The 24,652-nt window shown below is 47.7% G+C and overlaps 1 protein-coding gene across 1 annotated transcript in view; it reads right to left on the minus strand.

Moving 5' to 3' along the window:
- Nucleotides 1-1,623: 1,623 nt before the first annotated feature.
- afg1lb (AFG1 like ATPase b) overlaps nt 1,624-24,652 on the minus strand; it is a 127,025-nt gene continuing 103,996 nt past the window's right edge. The window contains exons 10-14 of the mRNA XM_055634930.1: nt 17,344-17,414; nt 16,981-17,081; nt 6,457-6,597; nt 5,437-5,550; nt 1,624-3,513 (exon numbers count right to left, since the gene is read on the minus strand). Of these exons, the coding sequence (XP_055490905.1) occupies nt 3,388-3,513; nt 5,437-5,550; nt 6,457-6,597; nt 16,981-17,081; nt 17,344-17,414 (553 nt within the window). The 3' untranslated portion in view covers nt 1,624-3,387. The remainder of the gene's footprint in view (nt 3,514-5,436; nt 5,551-6,456; nt 6,598-16,980; nt 17,082-17,343; nt 17,415-24,652) is intronic.

Raw genomic sequence — 24,652 nt, forward strand, 5'->3', positions numbered from 1 at the left:
GCATAAATGTGAGGTTATCCATTTTGGTGGCAAAAACGGGAAAGGGAAAGCAGACTATTATCTAAATGGTGGCCGATTGGGAAAGGGGGAGATGCAGCGAGACCTGGGTGTCATGGTACACCAGTCATTGAAGGTAGGCATGCAGGTGCAGCAGGCAGTAAAGAAAGCGAATGGTATGTTAGCTTTCATTGCAAAAGGATTTGAGTATAGGAGCAGGGAGGTTCTACTGCAGTTGTACAGGGTCTTGGTGAGACCACACCTGGAGTATTGCGTACAGTTTTGGTCTCCAAATCTGAGGAAGGACATTATTGCCATAGACGGAGTGCAGAGACGGTTCACCAGACTGATTCCTGGGATGTCAGGACTGTCTTATGAAGAAAGACTGGATAGACTTGGTTTATACTCTCTAGAATTTAGGAGATTGAGAGGGGATCTTATAGAAACTTACAAAATTCTTAAGGGGTTGGACAGGCTAGATGCAGGAAGATTGTTCCCGATGTTAGGGAAGTCCAGGACAAGGGGTCACAGCTTAAGGATAAGGGGGAAATCCTTTAAAACCGAGATGAGAAGAACTTTTTTCACACAGAGAGTGGTGAATCTCTGGAACTCTCTGCCACAGAGGGTAGTTGAGGCCAGTTCATTGGCTATATTTAAGAGGGAGTTAGATGTGGCCCTTGTGGCTAAGGGGATCAGGGGGTATGGAGAGAAGGCAGGTACGGGATACTGAGTTGGATGATCAGCCATGATCATATTGAATGGCGGTGCAGGCTCGAAGGGCCGAATGGCCTACTCCTGCACCTAATTTCTATGTTTCTATGTCTATGTCGTGTTGTCACTTGTGAGTGGAGCACCAAGGCAAATTCCTTGTATGTGAACATACATGGCCAATAAACATATCCATTCATTTTTGTGTTGTTCTGTGCTGTGTTCTAGAGAGCATAGCTTTAAGGTGAGAGGGCCAACGTTTAACCGAGACTTTCGGGGCAAGTTTCTTTACACGGAGGGTGGTGGGTGCCTGGAACTCGCCGTCAGGGGAAGCGCTGGAGGCAGCAACGATAGTGGCGTTTAGGGGACTTTTGGATAGGCACATGGATATTTTCATATGAAGAAAGACCGGATAGACTCGGCTTGTACTCGCTAGAATTTAGAAGATTGAGGGGGGAACTTATAGAAACTTACACAATTCTTAAGGGGTTGGACAGGCTAGATGCAGGAAGATTGTTCCCGATGTTGGGGAAGACCAGAACAAGGGGTCACAGTTTAAGGATAAGGGGAAAATCCTTTAGGACCGAGATGAGGAAAACATTTTTTACACAGAGAGTGGCGAATCTGTGGAACTCTCGGCCACAGAAGGTAGTTGAGGCCGGTTCATTGGCTATATTTAAGAGGGAGTTAGATGTGGCCCTTGTGGCTAAAGGGATCAGGGGGTATGGAGAGAAGGCAGGTACAGGATACCGAGTTGGATGATCAGCCATGATCATATTGAATGGCGGTGCAGGCTCGAAGGGCCGAATGGTCTACTCCTGCACCTATTTTCTATGTTTCTATGATATGCAGTGAATGGACGGATATGGATCATATGCAGGCAGAGAAACATAGTTTAACGGCATCATGCTTGGCTTGGACAGTATTGGCTGTACTGTTTAATGCTCTATGTTATGGTGTCAGAGAGTCACAGCACGGAAACAGGCCCTTCGGCCCAACTTGCCCATGCTGACAAAGATGCCCCATCGACCCCCATGCTTTATCGCCTCCTCCAGCTGTTATTTAACTGTTCAACCTGTGAGGGTTAAAGAATTGATTAAACATGTCACCCGGTAGAAAGAATAAGAACATTTCTTGACGTTAAATACGTTTATTCATAAGAACTTAAATATGCATAAATACTTAAGAGTTTCCCTGAGGTGATGAAACAGATGGAGCATTGCCCACAGAGGGAGATCATAACGTCAGTGGAAGGACTGGATTTGATGGAGCTTGTTATTTTTTCTTTAGTTTTCTTTAGTTTACTTTAGAGATACAGCGTTGAAACAGGCCCTTCGGCCCACCGAGACCGTGCCGACCAGCGATCCCCGCACACTAACACTATCCCACACACACACACACACACACACACACTAGGGGCAATTTTTACATTCACAATTGGCAATTTACATTTATTACACCAAACCACTTAAACCTATAAACCTGCACGTCTTTGGAGTGTGGGAGGAAACGGAACATCTCGAAGAAAACCCACGCAGGTCACGGGGAGAACGTACAAACTCCGTACAGACTCATTTCCAACATTTGCCATCCAGAAGAAGGTACAGGAGCCTGAAGACTGTAACGTCCAGGTTCAGGAATAGCTGCTTCCCCACAGCCATCAGGCTATTAAACACAACAATGACTAAGCTCTGAGCTCTGAACTGCAAAAGACTATATTATTATTGCACTAGATCTGTTATTTATTGTACTTTGTCTTTCTCTTCCCCCTTTATATACAATGTTTACATATTTACATATCCTGTTGTGCTGCAGCAAGTAAGAATTTCATTGTCCCATCGGGAATATACGACAATAAAACACTCTTGACTTGACTTGACTTGGACACAATAGAGGCAGGAAACATGTTGGGGGAGTCCAGAACCAGGGGCCACAGTTTAAGAATAAGGGGTAAGCCATTTAGAACGGAGACGAGGAAACACTTTTTCTCACAGAGAGTTGTGAGTCTGTGGAATTCTCTGCCTCAGAGAGCGGTGGTGGCCGGTTCTCTGGATGCTTTCAAGAGAGAGCTAGATAGGGCTCTTAAAAATAGCGGAGTCAGGGGATATGGGGAGAAGGCAGGAACGGGGTACTGATTGGGGATGATCTGCCATGATCACATTGAATGGCGGTGCTGGTTCGAAGGGTCGAATGGCCTACTCCTGCACCTGTTGTCTATTGACCCGTAGTCAGGATGGAACCCGGGTCTCTGGCGCTGTGAGCCAGCGACTCTAACGCTGCGCCATCGTGCCGCTCCTGATGCGTGATTTTATCCCCTTATCTTGTTCCAGCCGTCCAAGCAAAAGGCCAAATTACATAAGAATGGAAACTCCAGCAAGGTAAATAAATGTGGGGCAGTAGAGAAAATAAATCAAGAAATATTGATCAGATGATATCTCTTCAAAAAGCAATTCAAAAGGAAAGTGTCCATTAAAAGAGAAGCATACATACATATATATATATATATATCTTAAGCACAACGGCATATCAGTTTGGGCCCGGCAAATGTGTGGAAGTTTGTTAAATGGTCCAGTTAACAAAAAAAGATGCACTTATAGTTCATCATGCACATCACGGTCCTTCAATTTGATCCATAGTTGGCTGCAGTTTGTGGCGTTAGTCTTACACTCAGTCGGCACTCAGTCACTTCCCGCTCCGGCATCCTTCCTCCCAGTACTCCTCCGTTTGCATTTCCGTGAGCCGGGAGACCGTGCGCTGGAATGCAAATATTTCCTCAGCTCCGGAAAAGATCGAGAGCTCCTCCACCTTCCGCGCGTTGGGGCGAAACGGAAAGAGAAGTGGGTGAAAAAATCAACTTTCGCACTATTCAGTATTCGCTCTTAAGTTTCATTCCCTTCTACACTTACGTAGACCGCGAACCTTGTTTATTGCAAAGGGTACACGCAGAATCAAACCTCAATGGGCCAGGCAGCATCTCCGGGGAACATGGGCAGGCGACGTTTTGGGTTGGGACCCTTCTTCAGACTCAGCGAGTTATTTCAGGCAGGGGACGGGGGTGGTGATTCCGACTTTCGTCAAGCTGACTTACGTCAGGTTTTACGAAACGTAACCCTTATGTACAACGGGTACGTCGGAAATACATTCTTGCCATAGAGGGAGTGCAGAGAAGGTTCACCAGACTGATTCCTGGGATGGCAGGACTTTCATATGAAGAAAGACTGGATAGACTCGGCTTGTACTCGCTAGAATTTAGAAGATTGAGGGGGGATCTTATAGAAACTTACAAAATTCTTAAGGGGTTGGACAGGCTAGATGCAGGAAGATTGTTCCCGATGTTGGGGAAGTCCAGGACAAGGGGTCACAGTTTAAGGATAAGGGGGGAAATCTTTTAGGATCGAGATGAGAAAAACATTTTTCACACAGAGAGTGGTGAATCTGTGGAATTCTCTGCCACAGAAGGTAGTTGAGGCCAGTTCATTGGCTATATTTAAGAGGGAGTTAGATGTGGAACTTGTGGTTAAAGGGATCAGGGGGTATGGAGAGAAGGCAGGTGCAGGATACTGAGTTGGATGATCAGCCATGATCATATTGAATGGCGGTGCAGGCTCGATGGGCCGAATGGTCTTCTCCTACACCTATTTTCTATGTTTCTATGGGTTGTTCCTGTTCCAACTAAAATAATGAAAGGATGGAAGATAAAACAGATCAACAGATTTTGGGTCTGAAGAACGGCCTCGACCCGAAACGTCGCCTATTCCTTTCCTCCTTAGATGCTGCCTCACCCGCTGAGTTTCTCCAGCATGTCTACCTTCGATTTTTCCAGCATCTGCAGTTCCTTCTTAAACAGATTTTGTGTATACAGTTTGGGAGGTCATGTTGCAGTTGTATAAGACGTTGGTGAGACAGCATTTTGAATATTGTGTTCAGTTCTGGGCACCGTGTTATAGGAAAGATGTTGTCAAGCTGGAAAGGGTTCAGAGAAGATTTACGAGGATGTTGCCAGGACTAGAGGGTGTGAGCTACAGGGAGAGGTTGAGCAGGCTGGGTCTCTATTCCATGGAGCGCAGGAGGATGAGGGGCGATCTTATAGAGGTGTATAAAATCATGAGCGGAATAGATCAGGTAAATGCACAGAGTCTCTTGCCCAGAGAAGGGGAATCGAAAACCAGAGGACATAGTTCTAAGATGAAGGAGAAAAGATTCAATGGGAGCCTAAGGGGTAACTTTTTTTACACATAGGGTGGTGGGTGTATGGATAGAACTACCAGAGGAGGTAGTTGAGGCTGGGTCTCTCACAACATTTAAGTTGCAGTTACAGTCGCCTATTCCTTCTCTCCAGAGACGCTGCCTGTCCCGCTGAGCTACTCCAGCCTTTTGTGTCCATCTTCGGTTTAAACCAGCATCTGCGGTTCCTTCCTACACAGTAATTGTCACGTGTACCGAGGTGCAGTGAAAAGCTTTTTGTTGCCTGCTATCCAGTCAACGGAAGGACAACACACCATTAGACAATGAGACAGGTACATGGATAGGACAGGTTTGGAGGGACATGGGCCAAACGCAGGCAGGCGGGGCTATAGTGTGGATGGGGCATGTTGGCCGGAGTGGGCAAATTGGGCCGAATGGCCTGTTTCTGCGATGTGTGACTGGATGACTCTGTGAAAGCCGACGCCACCAGAACCTCGCATGGTCCTTGCATTTCAGAATAGAAAAACTATGAAGCGGCCTACTCACGTGGTTCAATCCTAGGTCATCCACAAACACCCTGGCATCATCTGCGTGGCTGTCATAATCCTTCTGAACAAATATATTCTCCAATGGCATTGCAGCTGAGCAAATAACCCTGACCTTAAACAAAGCAAGACATTGACAGTGTGTTTTAGAACTCAATAGTGACACCACACCTGGAGTAATGTGTGCAGTTTTGGTCCCCTAATTTGAGGAAGGACATCCTTGCTATTGAGGGAGTGCAGAGTAGGTTTACAAGGTTTACAATGAAAGGTTGAACAAGTTAGGTCTTTATTCTTTGGAGCGCAGAAGGTTAAGGGGGGACTTGATAGAGGTCTTTAAAATGCTGAGAGGGATAGACAGAGTTGACGTGGATAAGCTTTTCCCACTGAGAGTAGGGAAGATTCAAACAAGGGGACATGACTTGAGAATTAAGGGACTGAAGTTTAGGGGTAACATGAGGGGGAACTTTACTCAGAGAGTGGTGGCTGTGTGGAATGAGCTTCCAGTGAAGGTGGTGGAGGCAGGTTCGTTTTTATCATTTAAAAATAAATTGGATAGTTATATGGACGGGAAAGGTATGGAGGGTTATGGTCTGAACGCAGGTGTATGGGACTAGGGGAGAATACGTGTTCGGCACGGACTAGAAGGGTCGAGATGGCCTGTTTCCGTGTTGTAATTGTTATATAGTTATATGGTTATATGGTTAATTCCCGGGATGGCGGGACTGTCATATGCTGAGAGAATGGAGCGGCTGGGCTTGTACACTCTGGAGTTTAGAAGGATGAGATGGGATCTTATTGAAACATATAAGATTATTAAAGGTTTGGACACACTAGAGGCAGGAAACATGTTCCCGATGTTGGGGGAGTCCAGAACCAGGGGCCACAGTTTAAGAATAAAGGGCAAGCCATTTAGAACTAATTGTGGATGATCAGCCATGATCACATTGAATGGCGGTGCTGGCTCGAAGGGCCCCTGCACCCATTGTCTATGTATCTATGTGTCTATGTAATGAAATCCAACCTTATGATCGTAAAAGGCATCAATAAGAGTGATGAAGCGGCGAGCTTGAGTCTTCTTTGCCAAAGTCAGCATTGGTATGTTCCTGATGAATACGGTGTCAAAATGTTGAGCCATTTCCAAGTAGTCACTCGCTCCAAGGGGCTACAATGTAACCATAGAAACACGTTATAGTTTCATTCTGTGTGTTACAGCTTCAACTTGGCCACTTTCTTTGACCTTTAGTCCTTACTACACAAGCGGACAACTTTTAGTGATTAGTTTACACCAAAAAAGGTGAGCAAAGAAATGCTTTTCACTGTACCTCGGTACATGTGACAATAGCAAGCGCTGTCTGAAATGAGAGAAGTCAATGTTCATACCGCTGGGGTGTAAACTAACCAAGCGAAATATGAGGTGCTGCTCCTCCAATTTGCGCTGGGCCTCACTCTGACAATGGAGGAGGCCCAGGACAGAAAGGACAGATTGGGAATGGGAGGGGGAGTTGATGTGCTGAGCCACCAGGAGATCAGGTAGGTTAAGGCGGACTGAGCGGAGGTGTTCAGCGAAACGATCGCCGAGCCTGCGCTTGGTCTCACCGATGTAGAGAAGTTGACACCTGGAACAGCGGATGCAGCAGATGAGGTTGGAGGAGGTGCAGGTGAACCTCTGCCTCACCTGGAAAGACTGTTTGGGTCCTTGGATGGAGTCGAGGGGGGAAGGTAAAGGGACAGGTGTTGCATCTCCTGCCATTGCAAGGGGAAAAGTACTCAGGGAGGGGTTGGTTTGGGTGGGAAGGAACAAGTTGACCAGGGAGTTACCGAGGGAATGGTCTCTGCGGAAAGCAGAAAAGGGGGGGGGGGGAGATGGGAAGATGCGGCCAGTAGTGGGATCCCGTTGAAGGTGGCAAAAGTGTCGGAGGATTATACGCTGTATGTGACGGCTGATGGGGTGGAAGGTGAGGACCAGGGGGACTCTGACCTTGTTATGAATGGGGGGAGGGGGAGGAAGAGTGGAGCTACGAGAGACCCTCGTGAGAATCTCATCTATAATGGAAGAGGGGAACCACCCGTTCCCTAAAGAATGAGGACATCTCCGATGCCCTGGTATGGAACATCTCATCCTGGGCGCAGATGCGGCGTAGACGGAGGAATTGGGAGTAGGGGGAGTATAAGCCCTTGCTTTCTCTCTCCATCCCCTCCCCCTCCCCAGTTCTCCCACCAGTCTTACTGTCTCTGCCTACATTCTATCTCTGTCCCACCCCCTCCCGACATCAGTCTGAAGGAGAGTCTCGACCCGAAACGTCACCCATTCCTTCTCTCCAGAGATGCTGCCTGTCCCGTTGAGTTACTCCAGCATTTTGTGTCTACTGTCGATTTTAATCAGCATCTGCAGTTCTTTTTCACATAGAAACATAGAAAATAGGTGCAGGAGGAGGCCATTCGACCCTTCGAGCCAGCACCGCCATTCATTGTGATAAATGCTGATCGTCCCCTATCAATAACCCGTGCCTGCCTTCTCCCCATATCCCTTGATTCCACTAGCCCCTAGAGCTCTATCTAGCTCTCTCTTAAATCCATCCAGTGATTTGGCCTCCACTGTCCTCTGTGGCAGGGAATTCCACAAATTCACAACTCTCCGGGTGAAAAAGTTTTTTCTCACCTCAGTCTTAAATGGCCTCCCCTTTATTCTAAGACTGTGGCCCCTGGTTCTGGACTCGCCCAACATTGGGAACATTTTTCCTGCATCTAGCTTGTCCAGTCCTTTTATAATTTTATATGTTTCTATAAGAAAACCCCTCATTCTTCTAAACTCCAGTGAATACAAGCCTAGTCTTTTCAATCTTTCCTCATATGACAGTCCCGCCATCCCAGGGATCAATCTTGTGATCCCTGTACACATAGAGAAAAAGTTGGAACTGGAAGATCGATACAACACCGTAGCTTCTGCTTCTTGTGTGCGGCGTGCACAGCCTAAAGTTGATGAACAACTTGTTCTCTTTGGTCATATTTGATTGTGCACGCCGGGTTGATTGCATTACGTCGAAACAGGGCGGACCACGCGAAGGTTGCAATCTCCCACCCCGACACCCTAGCTTATAGAAGGACCATTCAGAAGTCTGATAACCAACGGAAGGGAACCAAGGGGAGAAGCTGTTCCTGAGTCTGGTGGTGCATTCAATATTCATCAAACAACACTCTTCTTAAGTGTACTACTCAAACACAAAGATCATTGCAGATCAACTGAAACTTCCGGTGACAACGAATGATTTGATCAGATGCAATGGTGGCATTTAAGAGGCCTTTGGATGGGAACGTAGATATCCAATACAATATCGTTTATTGTCACTTGAACCTCAAATGCAGTTCAAAGAACATTTGTTTTTTGTAGTCATACAACAACAAAAGAACCAAGACACACAATTAACACAAACATCCATCACAGTGAATCTCATCATCACTGTGATGGAAGGCAAAGTCTTGTCTCTCCCCTGTGTTCCATTCTTCTTCCAATGTTAAAGCCCCCGGCAGGCGATGGAAAGTCCCTCAGCCATCAATGCTTCGCCGGGCGATGCAAGGCCGAGCTCCGGGTCTTGATGTTGGAGCCCCCGGCAGGCGATGGCAAGTCCTGCGGCCGTTAAAGCCGCGCCGGGCGATGTGAGGCCCCGCTCCGGGTCTTGATGTTGGAGCCCCCGGCAGGCGATGGCAAGTCCTGCAGCCGTTAAAGCCGCGCCGGGCGATGTGAGGCCCCGCTCCGGGTCATTTTCAACCCCGCAACTCGGGCAGAAGAAGTTGCCGTTGCGGGAGCTCCGAAAAGCGGTCTCCCACCAGGGACCCGGGGGCTCCCGGTGTCACCGTCCACCAGGCCTGCAGCCGGAGCCTCCGAAGTCGGGTCGCAGCCGTGCGCCACCACAGCTCTCCACGCTCCGAAGCCGGCCAGCCCCATGATGGTAAATCCCCAGGCTATAGTCACGACTATAGCCCCCAGGTCATTCCGGTTGGAGGCAGCTCCACGGTGCTAGGCCCCAACCACAACGGAGACCCGACAGGGAATAGGTCGGGTCCTCCGTACAGGGAAGAGATTTTAAAAGTTTCCCCCACCCCCCCTCCCCTCCCCTCGCCCCCCACACATACACAGTTAAAAACAATTTTTAAAAAAACCTTGCAAACTATACACTCAACGGGACAAAAAAAGAAAGAAAAAAGACAGGGACTGCAGAGACACGGGGTATATTCAGGGTATGGAGAGATTTAGATAAAGCTCAGGTAGATAATAGATGGAAAGCAAATTGGCTCCATGGAAGGAAGCAGAGGGTGATGGTTGAAGGTTGGGGAGCTGTCTCGGCCATTGCTTCACTATGGTATTTCAGGACAAGTTGCGGGTGATGCGAACTCCTTGGAACTTAAAGCTCTCGACCATCTCTACTTCAGCGCCATCAACGTATACTGGGGATGTGTCCCACTTTGCTTCCTGTGCGACACGGTGGCGCAGCGGCAGAGTTGGGGGAAGAGCGAGTGTGAGGAGTGGGGCAAGCAATAGAGTTGCTGCCGTTACAGCGCCAGAGACCCGGGTTCGATCCTGACCACGGGTGCTGTCTGTGTGGAGTTTGCACGTTCTCCCCGTGACCTGCGTGGGTTTTCTCCGGTTTCCTCCCACACTCCAAAGACGTACAGGTTTGTAGGTTAATTGGCTTGGTATAAATATAAATTGTCCACATGGCGTGCGTGTGTAGGATAGTGTTAGTGTGAGGGGATCGCTGGTCGGTGTGGACTTGGTGAGCCAAAGGGCCTGTTTCCGCGCATCTCTCTAACCAAAAGTAAACTACTTTTGAGACTCGAAATCCGAGACCCAAAACGTCGCCCATTCCTTCGCTCCATTGATGCTGTCTCACCCGCTGAGTTTCTCCATCATTTTTGTCTACCTTCGATTTTTCCAGCATCTGCAAACTAAACTAAAAGACGATCACTATCTCCTTTGTCTTGCTGATACTGAGATAGAGGCTGGTGTCTTGGTTGCTTTTAAATCGGTCATATCATTTATCACGGCAGGCCTAGGTTGAAACCGGGGGTGAGCCAAGCATGGCAGAAGTTCCCGGTGAGCCGCGGCCACACCCCGACAGCCACGGAACCGGGATCGGGAAGATGCCGAGCCCGGCCCCCCGCTCCCTCCCTCGAAGACCCCGACAAGCGGAGAGGAGGTGGAGGGAGTCAGTGACGGTGATGGACATAGAAACATAGAAAATAGGTGCAGGAGTAGGCCATTCGGCCCTTCGAGCCTGCACCGCCATTCAATATGATCATGGCTGATCATCCAAATCAGTATCCCGTACCTGCCTTCTCTCCATACCCTCTGATCCCCTTAGCCACAAGGGCCACATCTAACTCCCTCTTAAATATAGCCAATGAACCGGCCTCGACTACCTTCTGTGGCAGAGAGTTCCAGAGATTCACCACTCTCTGTGTGAAAAAAGTTCATCTCATCTCGGTTTTAAAGGATTTCCCCCTTATCCTTAAGCTGTGACCCCTTGTCCTGGACTTCCCCAACATCAGGAACAATCTTCCTGCATCTAGCCTGTCCAACCCCTTAAGTATTTTGTAAGTTTCTATAAGATCCCCTCTCAATCTCCTAATGAGAGTATAAACCAAGTCTATCCAGTCTTTCTTCATAAGACAGTCCTGACATCCCAGGAATCAGTCTGGTGAACCTTCTCTGCACTCCCTCTAAGGACGCCGGACGACGGACGGTGAGGAGCACGGCGGGGGTCTTACCTCCCGTGCCCTCAAGGCCAGCAGCGGTTGGCGCCCCCCCCCCGAGCACAAACGCTGAAGGTGGGCGGGCGAGGAGAGGGACGACGGTTCATGGGACGATTCGGACGGATTCGACCGCTGCAATGGGCCTTCATGGCCAGCGGAGACTGGGATGTGAAATGGCGCTAAAACCTGGCGACTCTCGCATATGGACTCAGTGGGCTGTGTTCTACGCATTCTGTACTGAACCCGGGTTTGGACCGATGTATGGGAATAACTGGACTGATCTGTGTGGAAAAAAAGGATGTGAACATGATGGGAAATGTGGGCAAGTTGGGCCGAAGGGACTGTTTCCACACTGAATGCCTATGACTCTGCACCCATGGTACATTCGATAATATAATGGAGCCATTGAAAAGTTTCCATCAGAAATGTTCAATATAGACTCATGGAGTAAGTAATACAGTGTGGAAACAGGCCCTTCAGCCCAACTCACCCACACCGGTCAACAATGTCCCATCTACGCTAGTCCCACTTGCCTATGTTTGGTCCATAACCCTCCATGTTGGCCTTTATAACACGAGGAATCGAATATAGGAGCAAATAGGTCCTTCTGCAGTTGTACAGAGCCCTAGTGAGACCACACCTGGAGTATTGTGTGCAGCTTTGGTCCACTAATTTGAGGAAGGACATTCTTGCTATTGAGGGACTGCAGCGTAGGTTTACAAGGTTAATTCCCGGCATGGCGGGACTGTCATATGCTGAGAGAATGGAGCAGCTGGGCTTGTACACTCTGGAGTTTAGAAGGATGAGAGGGCATCTCATTGAAACATATAAGATTGTTAAGGGTTTGGACACGCTAGAGGCAGGAAACATGTTCCCGATGTTGGGGGAGTCCAGAACCAGGGGCCACAGTTTAAGAATAAGGAGTAAGCCATTTAGAACGGAGACGAGGAAAGATTTTTTCTCATAGAGAGTGGTGAATCTGTGGAATTCTCTGCCTCAGCGGGCGGTGGAGGCAGGTTCTCTGGATGCTTTCAAGAGAGAGCTAGATAGGGCTCTTAAAGATAGCGGTGTCAGGGGATATGGGGAGAAGGCAGGAACGGGGTACTGATTGGGGATGATCAGCCATGATCACATTGAATGGCGGTGCTGGCTCGAAGTTCCGAATGGCCTACTCCTGCGCCTATTGTCTATTGTCAAAGCAGTCCTATGAAGATGATCAAGCTGAAATGTTACCTGTATGTCCCTCTCCACACATGCAACTTCATGGAACGCACAACGTGGACCGGTCGAGCACGGGAACAGGTGTCGCCAGGGCAACGGGCCTTAGAGGCCAAAATAAGACTACACTCTAAAGAACTTTGAAACGTTGTGGGGGCCAGAAACGTGGCGACTCTTTGTGTTTTGTCTCGGTGAAGTCTACTATTACACTACAATCATTGCACGATCGTACTTATCTAAGATTATGCTTGTCCACAATATGATTTTACTGGATAGAAAGAATTTCACTCTACCTAGATACATGTGACTAAGTATGTAAGTAAGTAAGTAAGTTTCTTGGCCAAGTATTCACATACAAGGAATTTGCCTTGGTGCTCCGCCCACAAGTAACAACATGACATTCAGTGACAGTTACGAATGACTCAGAAAACACTAAACTTTAATAATAATAAAACATTAATGATAAAACACCATTGATCAAGCATGTGAACCAACAAAATACCAGATCAAAGGGAGGCTAGAGATTTTTGGCTGGTGAGTAGAGCAACTACTCGTGGATAAAAGCTGTTTTTATGTCTGGCTGTGGCAGCTTTGACAGTCCGGAGTCGCCTTCCAGAGGGAAGTGATACAAAGGGTTTGTGGCCAGGGTGAGAGGGGTCAAAGATGATCTTGCCCACTCGCTTCCTGGCCCTTGCACTATAAAGTATCATTGAGTATTGAATATCATTGAGGTCCTTCGGGCCAACAATGACCATGTTGAACATGATGCCAAGATGAATTAATCTCCTCTGCCTGCATGTAATCCATATATTTCCATAGCCACCTGCCTATCCAAGTCTCGTAAATCCACGATTGTATCTGCCTCCACCACCACCCACAGCAACACGTTCCAGACATCCAACATTTTGTTTCCTTTTGATTGAATACGGAAAAGGCTATCGCCTAAAACGACCGATTATGACCAAACTGCCCTACTTTGACAAAAGAAAGCAACTGACAGAAAGGAGTTTTCTTGTAAATGAGGAGAACGTGTTTTTCTTTCAGAAGGTAGACAAAAATGCTGGAGAAACTCAGCGGGTGCAGCAGCAACTATCGAGCGAAGGAAATAGGCAACGTTTCGGGGTGAAACCCTCCTTCAGATTTTTTCCAAGCTCTCTGAGATGGAATTTCTTACTTCTCTGGTATAAATATTTCCAAATTGTACTCATTGAAGACTTATTTTGTTCACCGTTGTGTAGAGCATATCTCAAATATCCTAAAACAAGCAATAGCTCGATTTTGACAACATTGTCAGTTGCTTCCTTTTGCCAAATTAGGGCAGTGTAGCAAGTGAGTAATTTTCACCAAACATTTAGACAGGTACATGGATCAGATAGGTGTAGAGGAATATGGGCCAAATGCAGGCAGGTGGGATTCATGTAGGTTGGACATGTGTGGGCAAGTTGGTTCAAATGGCCTCATTCCACACTGTAAGACTCTATGACTCTATGGAGCTTTAAGGTGAGAAGGAAAAGATTTAATGGGAAGCTGAGGGGCAACTTTTTCACAAAAAGTTGCCAGAGGAGGAATGGGTGACGTTTCGGGTAGAGACCCTTCTTCAGTCTCAACCCGAAACGTCACCCATTCCTTCTCTCCAGAGATGCTGCCTGTCCCGCTGAGTTAAGGGCCTGTCCCACGAGCATGCGACTCTATACGGTAAGCGCGACCTAACGTGGTCGCTTGAGCCGTACGGCCTCGCGTGGCCGGTCCCACTTCGATCGCAGGAGCCGTATGGAGTTGTGCGGAGCTGGTCCCGACATCGCGCGGGGCTCCGATAAACTGACCGTGTTCAAAAATTCCGCGCGGCAACGGCCTGCCGGTCCGCAGCCGCATTGAGGCCGTACGCACCGCCTCGACGGGCGTGCGCAGCGTATTGGCGCCGTACGTCACGCGCGAATTTCCGCGGACTTCCCTCGAACTTCACGTCACTCACTCGACCTCCGCGCGGCCCCCGCTTCCGGTTTGGTCGCGCTTGCCGCATGCAGGTCGCATGCTGGTGGGACCGGCCCTTTACTCCAGCGTTTTGTGTCATCCTTCGATTTAAACCAGCATCTGCAGCTCTTTCCTACACGAGTGGCCAGAGGAGATAATTGAGGCAAGTACAATAACAATATTTAAAAGGCATTTGGGCAGGAACACAGAGAGGAGGAGTTTAGAGAGATTAGTGGCAGACGTAGCCAAAAGGGACGTGTAGATGGGACATCTTGGTCAGCATGGCCAACTTGGGCAGAAGAGCCTGTTTCTATGCTGTGTGGAAAAGAACTGCAGGTGCTGGTTTAAACCAAAGTTAGACGCAAAAAGCTGGAGTAACTCAGCACGTCAGACAGGATCTCTGGAGAAAAGGAATAGAGTACGCTTCAGGTCGAGACCCTTCTTCAGACTCATTTTCCCTGCTGTATGGCTCCAGGCCTCTATGACATTTGGACAGGTACATGCACAGGAAAGGTTTGGAGGGATATGGGTCAAATCCAGGCAAATGGGAATTCTTCTCCGTGGATTATCACCTTGTCGTGGTGGAGAAGCTTGTGTGGACCTGGGATCCTGAGAGCGATGCCGTCTGGAGCTATGCTCCTGGTAGGGCCACCCAAGGCGGTAAGAATGAGGGGGAGGTCTCTGACAAAGAGCAATCCAACCCAGACCTCAACGGTGGAACAGGCGGAGGACGATGGCTGACCTTAGTGGAGCTAACGTCACAACGGCTGGGAAGGCGGATGAAGGCTGCGGCAGAAAAGGGTCTCCGGTCGCCTTGGACTCCATGCCACTGGATCGTGACCCAGATCTGTCAAGGACCGTGTGGGGTGGCTGTCTGTGCACCAGTCTCCCCACGTTAAACAAAGTCACGCACAGGCGTCCTCAGTCATACTCGTTTCAAGTGACGGCCGATGATGATGACAAATGGGAACAGCATAGACGGTGCATCTTGGTCAGCATGGACAAGATGGGCCGAAGGTCCCGTTTCTGTGCTCTTTGACATTACGGCTCTCTGCTAACAATATGTAATCTTGTGCTGTATGGGTTCAGGACTCTATGACATTTGGACAGCTACATGAATAGGAAAGGTTTAGAGGGATATGGGCCAAACGCAGGCTATGAGTATAGAAGCTGGGATGTAATGTTAAAATTGTACAAGGCATTGGTGAGACCAATTCTGGAGTATGGTGTACAATTTTGGTCGCCCAATTATAGGAAGGATGTCAACAAAATAGAGAGAGTACAGAGGAGATTTACTAGAATGTTGCCTGGGTTTCAACAACTAAGTTACAGAGATAGGTTGAATAAGTTAGGTCTTTATTCTCTGGAGCACAGAAGGTTAAGGGGGGACTTGATAGAGGTCTTTAAAATGATGAGAGGGATAGACAGAGTTGATGTGGACAAGCTTTTCCCTTTGAGAATAGGGAAGATTCAAACAAGAGGACATGACTTCAGAATGAAGGGACAGAAGTTTAGGGGTAACATGAGGGGGAACTTCTTTACTCAGAGAGTGGTAGCGGTGTGGAATGAGCTTCCAGTAGAAGTGGTGGAGGCAGGTTCGTTGGTATCATTTAAAAATAAATTGGATAGGCATATGGATGAGAAGGGAATGGAGGGTTATGGTATGAGTGCAGGCAGGTGGGACTAAGGGAAAAAAGTTGTTCGGCACGGACTTGTAGGGCCGAGATGGCCTGTTTCCGTGCTGTAATTGTTATATGGTTATATGGTAATGGGAACAACTTACATTGTGCAGGATGGAGCAGTTGGGTCAAAGGGCCTGTTTCCATGCTGAATGCTATGACACTGTGGTGGGACTGTCATATGCTGAGAGAATGGGGCGGCTGGGCTTGTACACTCTGGAGTTTAGAAGGATGAGAGGTTATCTTATTGAAACATATAAGATTATCAAGGGTTTGGACACACTAGAGGCAGGAAACATGTTCCCGATGTTGGGGGAGTCCAGAACCAGGGGCCACAGTTTAAGAATAAGGAGTAAGCCATTTAGGAGACGAGGAAACACTTTTTCTCACAGAGAGTGGTGAGTCTGTGGAATTCTCTGCCTCAGAGGGTGGTGGAGGCTGGTTCTCTGGATGCTTTCAAGAGAGAGCTAGTCCAAGTCAAGTCAAGTTTTATTTGTCACTTGCACATAAAGTGCAGTGAAATGAATTTAAGAGCCCTCTTAAAGATAGCGGGGTCAGGGGATATGGGGAGAAGGCAGGAACGGGGTACTGATTGGGGGTGATCAGCCATGATCACATTGAATGGCGGTGCTGGCTCGAAGGGCCGAATGGCCTATTCCTACACCTATTGTCTATTGACACCCTGCCAACTGTATTTCATCTTGTGAATAAAATCCCTTCAGCCTCGGTAGAGGCTGCACTTAAGAGGCAGTCTGAGGAAGGGTCTCGACCCAAAACGTCACCCATTCCTTCTCTCCACAGATGCTGCCTGCCCCGCTGAGTTACTCCAGCATTTTGTATCTGTCTTCTGCACTTAAGGGGAAACCAAAAGTTGGATGTGCGGCGTAAGACCCTTAACTTTCGACTTGCCCCCCCCAACTACTCACTTTATCGCACAGCTCCTCAAACGTGCAGTCGGCCAGGGTACCGCAAGCTTTGCTCAATCTCAGCTCTCTACCTTGCACTTTCAAAATCCTTGGTCTTGTTACTATGGAGACACGAACAAAGCATCAGTCTTGCCTGGGGTAATTACTGTAAAATTCATCTCTTATACCTTGGAAAATGCGCGGTTTCATGAATAATAGCAGATGATTCAACACAGAAATTAGACAAAATACTGATACAATGACAACCACTTGAATGAGGCATCATCCTGAACACAGCAATGGAACTTACTAATTGATCAGTGGAGATTGGCCATTGTGCTCCAAATGTATTCTCTTTCAAGGGAAATTAACTTACGTACGTACTATCATTTTGTTTCCGAGCCAGCTCATCAAATAGCTCATCCAGGGCAGCTTCCACATCAACTTCACTTGTGCTGCGGTGAAAGGAATAATGGAATATGAAATTAATAACACTTGAGCCCGACATCAAACAGCTGCCCGGACTCGCTTAGCTTTTTGCCCATCAAAAAAAAAAAAAAAAAAAAAAAAAAAAAAAAGAGAGAACAGGATGTCGGGCAGTAAATACAAACATTAGATTTAGAATACACTTTAAAGCTCGGAATATTAACTCTCAGGTAGATGATTCTGCCGTATTTGCATACACTGAAAGACTCCTGTGATTGAAACCTAAGCCAGTAATGAGGCGATAGAGATGAAGCAGATCCATTAATGCTCTGGCTCCACAATGAGAAGAAAGAGCTGCCAGCTTCTCCCGCATGCAAAACAAGAGCGGGAGAACAGATCAGTTGTTGTTCTGAAGAAAACAAGCTTTTGAAAATGTTCTGCCATGGTGTATCATTGAGAATAAAATCTGGCTAAGTAGCTTGTTATAAAAGTCAAATTAGAGCAGTGTGTAGAAATAGCATGTTGCTGTTGAGCTTATCAAATTTTATATAAGTGGGTGCCCACTTAGTTGGAAGCTAGACACAGAGTGCTGGAGTAACTCAGCGGGTCAGGCAGCATCTGTGGAGAACATGGATAGGGGACGTTTCACAGAGTGCTGGAGTAACTCAGCGGGTCAGGCAGCATCTATGGAGCTAAGGAAATAGGCAATGTTTCGGGTCGAAACCCGTAAGGGTTTCGGCCCGAAACGTTGCCTATTTCCAGAAGGATTTCGGCCCGAAAAGTTGCCTATTTCCTTAGCTCCATAGATGCTGCTGCACCATAACTCAGCGGGTCAGGCAGCATCTGTGGAGAACATGGATAGGTGACGTTTCACAGAGTGCTGGAGTAACTCAGCGGGTCAGGCAGCATCTGTGGAGAACATGGATAGGTGACGTTTCACAGAGTGCTGGAGTAACTCAGCGGGTCAGGCAGCATCTGTGGAGAACATGAATAGGTGACGTTTCACAGAGTGCTGGAGTAACTCAGCGGGTCAGGCAGCATCTCTGGAGAACATGGATAGGTGACATAGAAACATGGTGAACCTACGCTGCACTGCCTCAATCACAAGGATGTCCTCCCTCGAATTAGGAGACCAAAACTGTGCACAATGCTCCAGATGTGGTCTCACCAGAGCCCTATTACAACTAGAGTAACTCAGTGGGTCAGGCAGCATCTGTGGAGAACATGGATAGGTGACGTTTCACAGAGTGCTGGAGTAACTCAGAGGGTCAGGCAGCATCTATGGAGCTAAGGAAATAGGCAACGTTTCGGGCCGAAACCCTTACGGGTTTCGGCCCGAAACGTTGCCTATTTCCAGAAGGATTTTGGCCGAAAAGTTGCCTATTTCCTTAGCTCCATAGATGCTGCTGCACCATAACTCAGCGGGTCAGGCAGCATCACTGGAGAACATGGATAGGTGACGTTTCACATAGTGCTGGAGTAACTCAGCAGGTCATAGATACAATAGGTGCAGGAGTAGGGCATTCGGCCCTTCGAGCCAGCACCACAATTCAATGTGATGATGGCTGATCATCCACAATCAGTACCCCGTTCCTGCCTTCTCCCCATACCCCTTGATCCCGCTAGCCCTGAGAGGTCTATCAAACTCTCTTTTGAATTCAGGCAGCATCTGTGGAGAACATGGATAGGTGACGTTTCACAGAGTGCTGGAGTAACTCAGCGGGTCAGGCAGCATCTGTGGAGAACATGGATAGGTGACGTTTCACAGAGTGCTGGAGTAACTCAGCGGGTCAGGCAGCATCTGTGGAGAACATGGATAGGTGACGTTTCACAGAATGCTGGAGTAACTCAGCGGGTCAGGCAGCATCTGTGGAGAACATGGATAGGTGACGTTTCACAGAGTGCTGGAGTAACTCAGTGGGTCAGGCAGCATCTGTGGAGAAAATGAACCGGTGATTTTTGGGGTCGTAACCCTTCTTCAGACAGGTTAATTAGTTTGTTTAGCTTATTGTCACATGTACCGAGATACGGTGAAAAGCTTATTTTGTTGTAAATTGTCCCAGGGGTGTGGGAAGTGCCCGTTTCCACACTGTATCTATAAGTGTGGTGGGCACAGGAGAACAATCCCACCTGCAGAGTCTCCTTGAACACACGCACCGTCAAGAATTAAGGGCCTGTCCCACTTAGAGGGACTCTTCAGGCGACTACCAGGGACTAGTTTTAATGGGATTTACCTACGACACCTGGCGTCAACCTACGACAGCAAAATTTGTCGCCACTGTCGGAGAAAAATGAATATAAAAACGGAGATATGTCGGCAGTCGCATGTAGTCGCCTAAGTGGGACAGGCCCATTAAGAGTGCTTCATTCTCATATCCACTGACAATGGAACAATGACATTTTAACTTGCAGGAGCATAACAGCCACATGAACTAATACACACAGATAATATATAATAATCAACGGCAATAAATGAATCACAGTTGTAGTTTAGTTGAGGTAAATCAACCAGTTTAGTTTAGTTTAGAGCAGTGGTTGCCAACCTTTTTTTGGCCATGCCCCACCTAATCACCTCTAAAATCCTGATGTCCCCCACCCCACCCCCCCCCCCCCACCCATGTGGTGATATATAATTCTTATCAGTTCAATACCTTGGTTTAAACAAGCTTCAAAAGAACATGGTTCAATAAATAAGGTTCTCCCATGACCTCGCGCGCTTCGTGCGACGTGCATGAAGAGCGATGGCGCGGTGATTATGTAATAACTACACAATAAAGACCTTTTTTACCCCAAAAAAATGATTTACGCAAAATAACATCTGAAACATAAACTACATATGTTTACCTGATGGAAAATCCCCCCCAAAAAAATCGTAAATTTGGACCCAGACCTCCTCAGTTGCGCTCAATTGCCCCCCTTAAAAATCAAATTGCCCCCCTGTGGGGCGTACGCCCCACGTTGGGAACCACTGGTTTAGAGATACAGTGCAGAATCAGGCGCTTCGGCCCGCCGACTCAGCGCCGACCAGCGATCCCCGCACATTAACACTATCCGACACACACTTGGGATCATTTACAATTTTAACCGAAGCCAATTCATCTACAACCTGCGCGTCTTTGGAGTGTGGGAGGAAACCGGAGCTCCTGGCGAAAACCCACGCGGTCACGGGGAGAACGTGTAAACTCCGTAGAGACTGCACCGTAGTCAGGGTCGAGCCCAGGTCCCTGACGCTGCGAGGCAGCAACTCTACCGCTGGCCAGTTCTTGCAGCACAAACCATTCTGTTATCCAATTATAAGGCTGCAGGGTGATTTGGATAGGTTGGGTGAGTGGGCAGTATAATGTGGATACATGTGAGGTTATCCATTTCGGTAGCAAGAACAGGAAGGCAGATAATTATCTGAATGGTGTCCGATTAGGAAAAGGGGAGGTGCAATGAGACCTGGGTGTGCTTGTACATCAGTCATTGAAAGAAAACATGCAGGTACAGCAAACAATGAAGAAAGTTAATGGCATGTTGGCCTTCATAGCAAGAGGATTTGATTTCGGAGCAAGGAGGTCCTACTGTAGTTGTACAGGGTCCTGGTGAGACCACACCTGGAGTATTGTGTGCAATTTCGGTCTCCTAATTTGAGGAAGGACATTATTGCTATTGAGGGAGTGCAGGGTAGGTTTACCAGGTTAATTTCCGTGATAGCAAGACTGGCATATGATGAAAGAGTGGGTCGGCTAAGCTTGTATTCACTGGAATTTAGGATGAGGGGATCTTATAGAAACATATAAAGTTCTTAAAGGGTTGGACAGGCTAGATGCAGGAAACATGTTCCCGATGTTGGGGGGAGTCCAGAACCAGGGGGTCACAAATGGGTATTTATGAAGGAACTGCAGATGCTGGAAAATCCTCGGTAGACAAAAATGCTGGAGAAACTCAGTGGGTGCAGCAGCATCTATGGAGCGTAGGAAATAGGCAACGTTTCGGGCCGAAACCCTTCTTCAGATGTCACGAATGGGTAGGCCATTTAGGATTGAGACGAGGAAAAACGTTTTCACCCAGAGAGTTGTGAATCTGTGGAATTCTCTGCCATAGAAGGCAGTGGAGGCCAATTCACTGGAGATTTTCAAGAGAGAGTTCGATCTAGCTCTTAGGGATAAAGGAATCAAGGGATATGGGGAGAAAGCTGAAAGGGGGTACTGATTGTGGATGATCAGCCATGATCATATTGAATGGCGGTGCTGGCTCGAAGGGCCGAATGGCCTATTTTTCATTGTTTCTATGTTTACTTTTATATCATAATCCTCAAATCACATGATTTAGAGACGCTGTGAGGAGTCCGTGCCAACAATGATCACCTCGTCACACAGCTTACAACCCATTGATTTTGCTAACTTCAAGTAACCATTGCATCTCCTCAATCTCCATCTCTCCCCAACTTAGTTGTCATATTAGTTCCAATGTTGCCCTGGTGAGTTTCATTGTAACTGGCTTTCACCCAGCCCACAGCTAACAACGGCCTGTTTCCTTTATCATCGTTACTTTTTTGCACATATTTCCATTCCATTTATGGGGTTAGGTTAGGTAAGGGGGAGGTACAGCGAGACCTGGGTGTCCTTGTACACCAGTCACTGAAAGTTGGCTTACAGGTACAGCAGGCAGTGAAGAAAGCTAATGGCCTTCATAACAAGAGGATTTCAGTATAGGAGTAGAGAGGTTCTTCTGCAGTTGTATAGGGCTCTGGTGAGACCACATCGGGAGTATTGTGTACAGTTTTGGTCTCCTAATTTGAGGAAGGACATCCTTGTGATTGAGGCAGTGCAGCGTAGGTTCACGAGATTGATCCCTGGGATGGCGGGACTGTCATATGAGGAAAGATTGAAAAGGCTAGGCTTGTATTCACTGGGGTTTAGAAGGATGAGGGGGTGTCTTATAGAAACATATAACATTATAAAAGGACTGGACAAGCTAGATGCAGGAACAATGTTCCCAATATTGGGCGAGTCCAGAACCAGGGGCCACTGTCTTAGAATAAAGGGAAGGTCATTTAAGACTGAGGTGAGAAAAAACCTTTTCACCCAGAGAGTTGTAAATGTGTGGAATTCCCTGCCACAGAGGGCAGTGGAGGCCAAATCACTGGATGGATTTAAGAGAGAGTTAGATAGAGCTCTAGGGGCTAGTGGAATCAAGGGATACGGGGAGATGGCAGGCACGGGTTATTGATAGGGAACGATCAGCCATGATCACAATGAATGGCGTTGCTGGCTCGAAGGGCCGAATGGCCTCCTCCTGCACCTATTTTCTATATTTCTATGTTTCTAGCTGTTCTAAAGGGCCTGTCCAACTTTCACAACCTAATTCACAACCTCTGCCGAGTTTGCCCATGACTCATACTCGCAGCATGGCAGTCACGAGGTCGTAGGAGGTCGTAGGTAGGTCGTAGGTCGGTCGTAGGTGGGTCGTGATGCTGGTCGTAGGTACTCGTGGCAACAAGTAGGGCGGGGCGTTTTTCTAGCCCGATGAAAAATGTCCACGAGTAAAAAAGGTAGTGAAAGTGAACGGGCCCTTAAATCTCTCTCTATCATCGTCAATATCTCTAGTATCCCTTTCCCCTGACTCTCAGTCTGAAGAAGGGTCTCGACCCGAAACGTCACCTATTCCTTTTCTCCAGAGATGCTGCCTGACCCCGCCTAGTTACTCTGGCTTTTTGTGTCTCTCTACCTGTTCACACTAGTTCGATGTTACACATTAGGGGCAATATCCAGAGAAAAACCCATGCGGTCACGGGCAGAACGTACAAACTCGGTACAGACAGTACCCGTAGTCAGGATAGAAACTGGGTCTCGGACACTGTGAGGCAGCAACTCTACTGCTGCGCCACCCTGCCTTTGTGTGATCATCCTGCTTTTAATATTTTAATTTCTCAGAAGTACTGGCTTTTGTCTCGGCTCTCGTTTTTGCTTGTGGGAAGATATCGTGCCTGAACCTCAGTCAGTTCTTCGTTGAAAATTTCCCATGGTTCGTCCACCGCCTGGTTTGACATTTTCCTTTTCAACGTGTTTGGTGAGTTCCTTTTGCATCTCATTCAACTGGCTCCTCTCCAGACAACAACATTTAACTTTTTCAACTCCGTTTACCCTTCCAGAGCCCAAGTCGAGCGGAACGAAATTGGCCAGCGCTTCTCTTCAGCCAGATTCAAAGTGCTGGAGGAACTCAGCGGGTCAGGCAGCCTCTGTGGAGGGGAACGGGCAGGCGACGTTTCGGGTCGGGACCCTTCTTCAGACCGATTGCGGGGAAGAAATCCAGAAGAGAGGATCGGGCAGAATAAAGCCTACTTTTTGATTTTCGACATGGTAATTTTAATTTGTTTTTAAAGCTCTATGTATTTATCCTTTTTTAATTAACTACACTGAATGGAAACTGATCGAGTAATGTTTTTTCGTTTCCTCTGTGTATGCAAGTACTCAGTGAAAATGATATTAAATAAATACTGAATACTGAATAAAGGCTGGCGGGTAAAAGGTGGCAAAACAGGGAACTGCAGAAGAAACTCATCGGGTGAGGCAGCATCCATGTTGCTCCATAGATGCTGCCTCACCCACTGAGTTTCTCCAGCATTTTTGTCCACCTTCGATTTTTCCAGCATCTGCAGTTCCATCTTAAACAAGGAACTGCAGATGCTGGTTTACCAAGGAAATTCACAATGTGCTGGAGGAACTCAGCGGGTCAGGCAGCGTCTGTGGAGGTGACGTTTCCATCTTCACTCATTGACGAGGAGACCCGGCCACAATGCCAACTGTCCATTCCCTACACAGATGCTGCCTGACCCGCTGAGTTTACTTTGAGATACAGCGTGGAAACAGGCCCTTTGGCCCACTGAGTCCGCGCCGACCAGCGATCCCTGCACATTAACACGATCCTACACACACTAAGGACACTTTATATTTACACCAAGCCAATTAACCTATAAAACCTGTACGTCTTTGGAGCGTGGGAAGAAACCGAAGATGTCGGCGAAAACCCACGCAGGTCACGGGGAGAACGTACAAACTCCGTGCAGACAGCACCCGTAGTCAGGATGGACCCCGGGTCCCTGGCGTTGTGAGGCAGCAACTCTACCGCTGCGCCACCGTGATGCCCAGTTCTTCCAGCACTTTTGTGTTTCTGAAGATTCCAGCATCTACAGTTTCTTGTTTTGAAGGAGTTCAGAAGGATGAGAGAGGGATCTCATTGAAATATATAAGATTGTTAAGGGCTTGGACACGCTGGAGGCAGG

The sequence above is a fragment of the Leucoraja erinacea genome, chromosome 5 (assembly GCF_028641065.1).
Source record: "Leucoraja erinacea ecotype New England chromosome 5, Leri_hhj_1, whole genome shotgun sequence".
Classification (NCBI taxonomy): Eukaryota; Metazoa; Chordata; class Chondrichthyes; order Rajiformes; family Rajidae; genus Leucoraja; species Leucoraja erinaceus.